The 11282-nt window shown below is 40.5% G+C and overlaps 1 protein-coding gene across 4 annotated transcripts; it reads right to left on the bottom strand.

The window, feature by feature from the left end:
• Positions 1-1741: 1741 nt before the first annotated feature.
• Positions 1742-10422, bottom strand: LOC139623998 (trace amine-associated receptor 13c-like). Of its 4 annotated transcripts, none has more exons than XM_071482744.1 (3): positions 7215-10422; positions 5327-7008; positions 1742-5181 (listed from the first exon to the last, which is right to left on the bottom strand). In XM_071482744.1, the coding sequence occupies exons 2-3, from the start codon at positions 5506-5508 to the stop codon at positions 4365-4367; spliced, it is 999 nt and encodes a 332-aa protein (XP_071338845.1). In that variant the 5' UTR covers positions 5509-7008; positions 7215-10422; the 3' UTR covers positions 1742-4364. The 4 variants fall into 4 exon arrangements, with proteins under 4 accessions (XP_071338845.1, XP_071338828.1, XP_071338836.1 ...); XM_071482727.1 differs by having other exon boundaries at positions 5327-7894; positions 9449-10422; XM_071482735.1 differs by having other exon boundaries at positions 5327-7519; positions 9449-10422.
• Positions 10423-11282: the final 860 nt, after the last annotated feature.

Raw genomic sequence — 11282 nt, 5'->3', positions numbered from 1 at the left:
CTTTTTCAAGACCTCTGCAATTCTCCCTGGCATGCTGTCAATCAACTTCTGGACCAAATCCTGACTGATGGCAGTCCATTCTTGCATAATCAATGCTTGGAGTTTGTCAGAATTTGTGGGTTTTTGTTTGTCCACCCGCCTCTTGAGGATTGACCACAAGTTCTCAATGGGATTAAGATCTGGGGAGTTTCCTGGCCATAGACCCAAAATCTTTATGTTTTGTTCCCTGAGCCATTTAGTTATTACTTTTGCTTTATGGCAAGGTGGTCCATCATGCTGGAAAAGGCATTGTTCATCACCAAACTGCTCTTGGATAGTTGGGAGAAGTTGCTCTCAGAGGATGTTCTGGTACCATTCTTTATTCATGGCTGTGGTTTTAGGCAAGATTGTGAGAGAGCCCACTCCCTCGACTGAGAAGCAACCCCACACATGAATGGTCTCAGGATGCTTTACTGTTGGCATGAGACAGGACTGATGGTAGCGCTCACCTCGTCTTCTCCCAACAAGCTTTTTTCCAGATGCCCCAAACAATCGGAAAGGGGATCCATCAGAGAAAATGACTTTACCCCAGTCCTCAGCAGTCCAATCCCTGTACCTTTTGCAGAATATCAGTCAGTCCCTGATGTTTTTTCTGGAGAGAAGTGGCTTCTTTGCTGCCCTTCTTGACACCAGGCCTTCCTCCAAAAGTCTTCACCTCACTTTGCGTGCAGATGCACTCACACCTGCCTGCTGCCATTCCTGAGCAAGCTCTGCACTGGTGGTGGCCCAATCCCGCAGCTGAAACAACTTTAGGAGACGGTCCTGGCGCTTGTTGGACTTTCTTGGGTGCCCTGGAGCCTGTTTGGCAACAATTGAACCTCTCTCCTTGAAGTTCTTGATAATCCGATAGATGGTTGACTGAGGTGCAATCTTACTAGCTGCTATAAACCTCCCTGTTAGGCCCTTTTTGTGCAATGCAATGATGACTGCACATGTTTCCTTGCGGGTAACCATGGTAACAGAAGAGGAACAATGATGTCAAGCACCATCCTCCTTTTAAAGTGTCCATTCTGTTATTCTAACTCAATCATGACAGATTGATCTCCAGCCTTGTCCTCATCAACACCCACACCTGTGTTAACGGAGGAATCACTGGAATGATGTTACCTGGTCCTTTTGTGGTAGGGCTGGAATGCAGTGGAAATGTTTTTTTGGGGATAAAGTTCATTTTCAAGGCAAAGAGGGACTTTGCAATTAATTGCAGTTGAGCTGATCACTCCTCATAACATTCTGGAGTATATGCAAATTGCCATTATAAAAACTGAAGCAGCAGACTTGTGAAAATTAATATTTGTATCATTCTCAAAACTTTTGGCCACGACTGTACACAGGATGTTTTTTAGCCCAGTATTGAGTGAAGGTCACCTGCATTTTGGCATTACTTAGAGCCCAACACACAATGACTGTAGTTACGCACATAAAAATAAATTAAAAAAAAAAGATATTAAATGTAAAAATAACTTTCATTTGCATTTACATGGGTGAAAGGGGAGCCATTATGCAATAAAATAAAATACATAAATGGCTTCTCAGTGAGAACCATTCAAAATTTATTGCAAATATGTTTGGTATTGTGTAAAACTAGATATGCAGATCAACTAACTTTTAAACATAGCTATGTAAGCTAAGGTGAAGTTGGTAGCCTGCTGGTCTGCAGGGCAAAGAGTGAGCAAAATTGCACAGAAAATAAAAAGATGTGCAGGTGTTTAGGTGGGAAAAAGACAGAAAGCTAATATGTCTGTGTGTGTTGTTTGAGAAAGGAGTGTTACACAGGAAACATTTCAGTTAAATAGAGGCATGCTCTAGTCTTTATCTAACCAGTCCTTGTTGCTTAGATATGTAGCTTAAAGCAATCACTAAAATTTCTCTTGACTTTCAACTTTGCAAGGATTTGAAAGTTACTATTACCTGTTTAGCTCCATGTTGCAGGAATTCTGAGGAACATGCAATTAATTTCAGGTCATTTAAAACAGAAAGGTATGTATGTGTTCCTTTGTAGTGACACTCCTCTTTAGTGTTTGTATAGCACAAAGGTGTTTTGGGGCCCTGGTAGGTAAAAAAGACCCAAACAAATAAGTCTCCTCAATGTCGAGATACTTATGATAATACGGTGGTGCTAAAATCATGGGTATTTCCTTATTGACTGCAAAGCTTAAATTGATCAGGTCATCCACTAGCACCAATTGTAGTAAACATACACCAAAACACCACAGGGTGACTTTAAGGTTTGACAGCATGTGCTATTACCTGAAAACTTATCTGTTGACAAGGACAAGTGTCCCTCATGGGGAATATTTGTCTGACAAGCCTGTAGAGCAGGTTTTTTTTTTTTTTTTACCTGCCAAATATAGACTCCCATTGAGAGCTGTTATACCTGTCAAAAGAAACTATCACGCTCCTGTATATCAGCCACTTCTGCCTTTCATAATTTTCTGTGTTCTGCATTGTTACAGGTTTGGCTGCAGTTTCTTGTTGACGTGCAACTACTTATCCAGGTGCATGTGCACTGCTGCATGATCTTTCTGCTTATTTGGTTGTCATGGCTCTTAGCAAATTCATTTCTGTGCTTGGGTTCCTCAAAATAATCTAGAGAGGGTACACTTACACCTACATATTGGGTGTCCTCCAGCAGAGCCAGACCAAACATAATAAAGGTCAAGGTGCACTGGAGTGATTTTGTAAACTTTGGTTTGGCCCCTTTTTAGCAACTCAGGAAGTTGTGTGAGAAATAATAGGTTTTGGTCCCAGTGACACTGTGTTTGGCTTTACCTGATTTAGTAGAAGCAAGTACAGGCTCTGAATACAGTCTCCGACCTATCTGATAAAGATTCTCAGGAAAAGGAAGTCCACCAATTAAACAATATAAATTGAAGCAAATTACTTTATACAATGATTGTACTTCTTATTCAAATTTGCCCCTTGAATATGTTAATCCCAGTCTTCAGCCACAGAGGACATACAACCATTCTGTGGTCACAGTCCTGTGACATGTGCATTTACTCTGACTTTTAAAATATGTCAACGGCCCCTTGACAACAGAATAATCCCTAAAACATGGTCCCTTTACTGTCTAGTGACCAAATTCCACGAGACAAAAGAGAAGCTTAAGAAGAAGCAGTATGTGATGCAAAAAGTTGTTTTTCTCCCTGGGTTTCACCTGCCCTACCCTATTACTGGAGGTTGTTAGGTTGTGAAGACTGTGAAGAGAAAACCTACAAACACAACTCAGGCCAAGCACTGCACATATTTTTAGTTACAGTTAATATTTAACAAAAAAGACTGTAATTGTATCAGTCAAAAATAAATCTGCTCTTTGTTGTAAAGATGTAAAGATAAGTCTAAATATAGAGGTAGAGCATTAAAATCCTACATTGATTTAAGATCAATTTAATGCAATGTTGTGTGTAATATTTGTATATATAAATATATATGTACGTATGCATGTATATATGTAATATTTTTTTCTCCAAAACAAACACACACACACACACACACACACACACACACACCACTGACAAAAATGATTTAAGCTTTCTTTTGCATGCTGCAGTGTAGTGAAGGATATGTGATAGTGAATACAATTAAACCAAGTTTCATGATTTGTGCTATTTCCCTAGAATACTGATCAGAAACTGAACTAGAAAAATTCTTATCAATGGAAGAAAGTGAACATGTACCATCCTGTGATGATAATGAGTGTATTTTTTTCATGGGTGTGATATGTTTTTGTTATTTGTTATCTTCCATGCTTACTTTTGTGTGAATTATGTATATTAATGTACACTTACATGAAGCATGATCAGTGTTCTGTTAATTTTATTCATTAATTTTTTGTTATGTTTATTTATTTACAGTGAAACTAAGGTTATTGAAAACTATGACACCTTTGTTTCTCCTTCATTCAGACATAAAAGACAAAATGATGATGTCTGTCACTGTTTTAAACAATCACACAGGTAGAGTTTAATTCACAGCTCAGGTGATTGGGAGTCTCTCACTAAAAACATTCACGGTGCTATGCAGTATCACTCAAGTGCACAAAATATTAATGTAAATTTCAGTGCCATGACAAAATTACAATATGGGAAACTGACTCATGCTATATTATACCACATACAACAGTTTTCCTACATATTCAGATTTTGGAAATCAGTTGCATGAAGAAATAATTTCTCAGCTTTGAAAATGTCACATTTTAGTTCCAGTATCTCTGTATTGCATGGTGGCATTAAAAAAATACCAACAGCATTTCTTTATTTGAATAAGGAGCCTTAAATTTATTGACTGGCTTAAATGCATGTCAGGATCCAGTAGCTCCACTCTCTCTATGCTATGTTGGCCTCACAGGAGCCAGGCTTCAGTATTTCAAGTGTGACAATGAGTTTAACAGATTTTCTAAACCAGGGATAGAAAAAGGCATAGATGATAGGGTTTAGACAGGAGTTAAAATAGAATAGACATATTACAAACGCAGCAGATGAAGCATTGAGTAAGGTGTCCTGGCCTGTAAGTGCAACACAAAAATAAGGGCATAGACATATTAGAAACACGACTATAACAACACCAAGAGTCCTGGCTGCTTTTACCTCAGATTTCTTAGCAGTTACTTTCACTGAACACTGAAGTCTGACTGCAGCAATATGAGACCGCAGAGCACGAGCCTGAGACACAGCCACCACAAATACCCTCACATATAGGGCTACAATGACAATGACAGGACCAATAAAAGACAAAAACAGATCAGCGAGTCCAGCAACATAATCAATAACAACTACACACTCTCCAGAGCAGGAGTTGTACCTGCCTGGTTGTTTAAGGTTTTCCTTCAGCAGCAGACTATGACACAGAGCAGCACACAACCAACACACACAAACACAGACTTGAGCTCTTTGTGGAGTGACTTTGTTGGGGTAATGCAGAGGGTCACAAATTGCCACATAACGGTCAACAGATATGAGCACCATGGTTCCAATTGAGGCAGAGGTGATAATATAGTCCAAAACATAATACAGAATACACATAAGGTCACTGAGGAACCAACAGCCATCTATGAGCACAACCTGAAAGGACATGAGGAGGCCTACAAAGAAATCTGAGACAGCCAAAGAGAGAAGGAGGTGGTTGGTGGGAGTGTGGAGCTGCCTGGAGAGGTAAAGGAGCAACATGTATATCATTATTTGTAGTATCAATTCAGATTACAGCCATTACAGAAACACAAAATCACTTCTTTAAAATCATGACACTTTTCCTTCAAAGTCTGACGTGTTCTGATAAAATATTTAACTACCTGAAGTGGGAGATGGAGATGATGACCAGCAGGTTGAGAGTCACAGTGAGTAGAGAGATGGAGGACAGTATTGCATAAGTGAGCACAGATACAGAGTGAGGATGCATGGTCTTCCTGCAGGAGGAGTTGAGGAGCTGTGGAAAGCAGAGCTCAGCTTCTTCAATGGTTTTCATCATCATCATCGGAAAGAGGAGATAAGAAGCTGCTGAGCTCTGTCAACTTTCTGTCTGAAGCTCTCTGTCGCATCATTGATATATCTCTCCACATCACCCCTTCCTCTTTCTCTCTGGGGACAGTTGTCTTTCAGAAGCAACCTATTCTTTAATTGCTTCTTCTCTCGTCCATCTTCATCAGGCTTTTCCCTTTACCTCCTCTTATGTTCCCTTTTTCTCCTTTCCTCTACACATGCAGTATTCCATATTGTTCTGTATCGGGTGACAAAGGACAGTGACAGTGACAATGACCAGGACATGAAGCAGTGGCGAAGAAGTGCAGCTTTTATTTACTATTATGCCATGAACCTAAATAAATGATGATGTAAATGTCAAGGCCAAGGCCTTTGGTAGTAGCCCAAGTGGCCACACTAGACCTTTAACTTGTGGTGAGCCTACAAAGCAGCAGCCCTCTTCTGTTCAAGGTAGCTCTGCCTTGAGGGTTTTGGAATCACTGTTGGTCTGACCCCTTTGCCTGGGAACAATTTGCTCTCCGTCACCCAGGTTCAAAGCAGAGAGGGAACACGCGCTGCCTTGGCTTTTCTTAGAAAATCAGGAGGATGTGCCAGAAAAATAAAATGTACAGAGTAGGTGTTTGATTCTACTCCTGATTCAGATACTCTATAGAAAAAAAGCCTGGCAAATGAAACCATTAGGGCTGTCAGCATAAATGTGTTAATCGCAATGAGATTAAGGACTGAACTCAACATGTTATTTTCTTTTAAATCGTGTTAATCCCGTGCTGCCAAAGATTATTTATTTTACACCGTCACTGGTGCTGCTACCTAAGATTCTAGAGCGCTATGTTCTACAATCTTTGGCTGCTACCTTTTTGACCCTTACTTGTTGTCAAGCTGCCACAGACACTTCCTACAAAGATTTTACATGGCAGAGCAAGATACTTCATGGCAAGTCATGTCTATGGAAGCATGGAGCATGTTACGACCCCAAGCTGGTCTAGGGGAAAGGGGAAGTAACACAAACCCAGATGAGGAATGCAAGGAGGATCTAATTCAGGATTTTTAAGCTTCATGCCAAACAGTCGGCATGATTAGATGTCAAGGAGAGCCAAGGCCAAAATAACAAACATAAAGGTCTTATCTAAAACATAAAGCAATACTAAAAAAAAAAAAAAAAAAAAAAAAAAAAAAAAAAAAAAAAGTTACAATACTAAACTCCTTGATGAACTTAAAACAGGAGAAAAAGGTGATTAAAACAAAATGGCAGCTCTCCCCTATAGGGTTTCTTAAACAACAGGCTGATAACTCAAATGTACAAGCAGGAGGTACACATACATACAATTCACATTGTATGGCAGACAGACAACAAGCAGCATGGCAGAGAGAGAGTGAAGTGCAGTTCCTCAGCCCTTATATGCACCAGGTGAGCCAGAGGTGCCAGACCAACAGCTTATGGTCCTCTGGGGCAACCAATGAGCTTGAAGGAAGAGGGAGGATCCAGGGTTAAGGCCTACAGAACAGCACATTGTACAAACACATAATTACATTCACCAAAGGGGGCTATTGTAACACTCCCACCCATAAAACTAACATTCATGTTGCTTAACCTTTGCAGTAATCAAGTATCACACCCTATGAAGAGCATCCACCACCACGTTCTCACATCCTTTTTTGTGTTTTATGATAAGGTTATAGTTCTGTGCGATGAGTGCCCACCTGATTAGCCATTGGTTGTTGTTGTACATACATGATAGAAAGACCTGTGGGTTGTGGTCAGTGTATACCTCCACGGGCACTGAGGTGGACCCAACATAGACTTCAAACTGTTGTAGAGCACGCAGCAACACCAGTGTCTCTTTCTCTACAGTTGAGTACTTCAACTGATGCTTGTTGAACTTCTGAGAGAAGTGGCATATTCGATGACACACTCCCTGTGCATTAATCATCTTGGAGGAGGACTGCTCCAGCTCCCATATCCATGGCATCCACCTCCAATTTGAAAGGCTGGGAAAAATCTGGAGCTGCAAGCACAGGGGTACTGGATAGAAGAGCTTTGGCACAGTCAAAAGCATGCTTACAATCATTTATCCACACAAATGGCTGGTGTGGACTGCACAGGCTTGTGAGGGGAGCCACAACTTCAGAGAAATTTCTACAGAAGCATCTGTAGTAGCCAGCCATCCCTAGGAACCTGCGTAACTGACGTCTAGTGGTTGGCACAGGAAAGGTAGCACTGGCTGTTAGCATCTATGGGGTATACCTGTCCTCATCCCACTTCCTTACCAAGGTAGGTGACTGTAGCCTTACCCAATTGAGATTTAGCAAGGTTGAGCGTCAAGGAGGCTGCCTCTAAGTGGGTAAACACAGCCTGCAGGTTGGCAACATGCTGGGACCAACTGGAAGAATATATGATAAGGTCATGCAGGTATATGTTGCAGTTTGGAATGTCATGGGGTGCAGTAGAAATTAGTCTCTGGAAGGCAGCAGGTGCATTTTTCATCACAAATGCCATGACTGTATATTGCAAAAAGTAACAAATGCTAAAATCTCTGAAGCTCTTGGAGTTAGCAGGACTTGCCAGTGTTCTTTAAGGATATCTAACTTACTAACAGAAGCAGCAGATCCAATGGATCTATACAGTCTTCAATGCGGGGTAATGGAAAAGAGTCTGATACTGTAACTACACTGTGTTCCAAATTATTATGCAAATGATATTTCTCTCAGTTTTCCTAAATAGTCGATGCTAATGACAGTCAGCATAATTTTCAAGTCAGCAACAGTTAGTTTAATGAATTTGAATGTTATTGAACAAACCTCCCAATGATAACAGTATTATTCAAAAATAAAAAATTTAAAATGCACTGTTCCAAATTATTACACACAAGATTTTTATAACATTTTATAGGTTGTTAAGAACTGAAAATGCTCAATTTTGAATTTGCAGCATTAGGAGGTCATATTGACTGAAATCAAAGCTATTTCAAACAAAAACATCTTAATAGGTCAAGTTACATTTTAACATAGGACCCCTTATTTGATAGCAGCTTCACAATTCTTGCATCCATTGACCTTGTGAGTTTTTGGAGAGTTTCTGCTTGAATTTCTTTGCAGGATGTCAGAATAGCCTCCCAGAGCTGCTGTTTGGATGTGAACTGCCTCCCACCCTCATAGATCTTTTGCTTGAGGATGCTCCAAAGGTTCTCAATAGGGTTGAGGTCAGGGGAGGATGGGGGCCACACCATGAGTTTCTCTCCTTTTATGCCCATAGCAGCCAATGATACAGAGGTATTCCTTGCAGCATGAGATGGTGCATTATCATGCGTGAAGATGATTTTGTTACGGAAAGCAGGGTTCTTCTTTTTGTACCATGGAAGAAAGTGGTCAGTCAGAAACTCCACATACTTTACAGAGGTCATTTTCACACCTTCAGGGACCGACCAGCTCTCTCCCCATGATTCCGGCCCAAAACATGACTCCACCACCTCCTTGCTGATGTCGCAGCCTTGTTGGGACATGGTGGCCATCTACCAACCATCCACTACTCCATCTATCTGGACCATCCACGGTTGCACGGCACTCATCAGTGAACAAGACTGTTTGAAAATTAGTCTTCATGTATATCTGGGCCCACTGCAGCCGTTTCTGCTTCTGAGCATTGGTTAGGGGTGGCCAAATAGAAGGTTTATGCGTAACTGCAAGCCTCTGGAGGATCCTACACCTTGATGTTCGTGGGACTCCAGAGGCACCAGCAGCTTCAAATATCTGTTGTTTGCTACATTGTAATGGCATTTTAGCAGCTGCTCTCTTAATCCAATGTTTTTGTCTGGCAGAAACTTTCCTCATTGTGCCTTTATCTGCACAAACCCGTGTGTGCTCTGAATCAGCTACAAATCTCTTAACAGTACGATGATCACGCTTAAGTTTTCGTGAAATATCTAAGGTTTTCATACCTGTTCCGAGCATTGAATTATTTCACGCTTTTCAGCAGCAGAGAGATCCTTTTTCTTTCCCATACTGCTTGGAAATGGTTGTCTGCTTAATAATGTGGAATGCCCTTCTTAAGTAGTTTTTCCTTAATTGGGCTCACCTGGCAAACTAATTATCACAGGTGTCTGAGATTGATTTCAGTGATCCAAAGAGCCCTGCGACACCATCCATGAGTTTAATTGAACAACAAAAAATGTAATCTTTATGACACTTAAATACAATTTGCGTAATAATTTGGAACGCAGTGTACATTTACCTTGTTAACAGAAAATGATTACCAGACTTGGTCTTTGGTAAATGGCCAACACAGTCTATAATCAAACATTCAAATAGTTCATTGAGGGCTGGTATAGGGCAAAAAGGAACAGGAGGAACTGCTTGATTTGGTTTCCCCCCAACCTGGCAGGTTCTGCAGGTTAGAAAAATCTGTACCATCTGCCTTTAACCTAGGCCAGAAGAAATGTTTAAGAATCCTGTGGTAAGTTTTTGTGATCCCTAAATGTCCAGACCATGGATGATTATATGCAAGAGCTATTATATACTGACGGTACACAGAAGGGACAACAATTTGAACCACTCTTAGAATTCTCACAGGCTGCTCATCTTCAGGTCTCCCTGTTAAGGAGACAGTACCATCAGAGATGAAGGGTTTAAAGCAAGGGTCAAGCTCCTCATTTTGTGGCTCCTCAATGCACTGAGGTAGGGCAGTTTTGACCAGTCGCACTCCTTTAGTTTTAAAGTCCAGGCTTTTGACAATAGAAACACTCCCACTCAGCCTTTGGACCAGGGGGCAGTGGTTTGCGTGAAGGCCTACAGAACAGCACAGTGTACAAACACACAATTACATTCACCAAAGCGGGGGAAAAGGTGGACTGATTCGGTCTGCATAACGGGTCTTGATGGGAGACCAAAAGTGTTCCAGTGCTTGAATCGTCATTGGTGAAGATTGAATGAGTTGGAAAATAAAAATACAACTTACCCAGAGCTTGGCTATAGATAAATTATCAGACATCTTCATAATTACATGTGAGACATGCTAACATTAGCTTCTAGTTCAGACAGACTGATGTTTATGTGTTTTCAAGCAAGAGAAAACTGTTCTGAAATGCAAAATGATGAATTTTAATCATGTTATAAAATCTGATTAATCATGATTAACTATTGAAATTCAGCGATTAATTGCGATTAAGAACAAATTAATTGTTTGACAGTCCTAGAAGCCATGTCAAGCTTGTACATGTATTGTGTATTATTTACAGTGCATCCGGAAAGTATTCACAGCACTTCACTTTTTCCACATTTTGTTATGTTACAGCCTTATTCCAAAATTGATTAAATTCATTTTGACCTCAAAATTCTACACACAATGCCCCATGATGACAAAGTGAAAAAAGTTTGCTTGAAATTTTTGCAAATATATTAAAAATAACAAACAAAAAAATACATGTACATAAGTATTCACAGCCTTTGCCATGACACTCAAAATTGAGCTCAGATGCATACTGTTTCCACTGATCGTCCTTCAGATGTTTCTACAACTTGACTGGAGTCCACCTGTGGTAAAGTCAGTTGATTGGACATGATTTGGAAAGGCACATGTAGCACCGGTATCACACCACTTACTGCGCCACTGGACCAGTTCTAGGTTCTAAGGAGTGGGGAGCAAGAATAATTACACCAGAGACCGTTGCTTTAAATTCAGAAGGCCGGCAATTTACTGAATGCGAAACACACATATAAAATACAGTACACAAGACAAAAAAAAATAAAAAATACCCTGCAGGTTCCCAATTTTGA

This window comes from Trachinotus anak, unplaced genomic scaffold (assembly GCF_046630095.1).
Source record: "Trachinotus anak isolate AG129_WGS33_773 ecotype Australia unplaced genomic scaffold, CSIRO_AGI_Tana_v1 ptg000001l, whole genome shotgun sequence".
In the NCBI taxonomy this organism is placed as follows: Eukaryota; Metazoa; Chordata; class Actinopteri; order Carangiformes; family Carangidae; genus Trachinotus; species Trachinotus anak.
The sequence above is the reverse complement of the archived record's forward strand: the minus strand, read 5'-3'. Positions and strand labels throughout refer to the sequence as shown.

Excerpts from the sequence above, each read along its gene's own strand:
- LOC139623998 (XM_071482744.1), bottom strand. The coding sequence starts at position 5,508 with ATGATGATGATGAAAACCATTGAAGAAGCTGAGCTCTGCTTTCCACAG. Across the intron at positions 5,182-5,326 it reads ATCTCCATCTCCCACTTCAG|GCAGCTCCACACTCCCACCA; the intron begins GTAGTTAAATAT and ends TTACCTCTCCAG.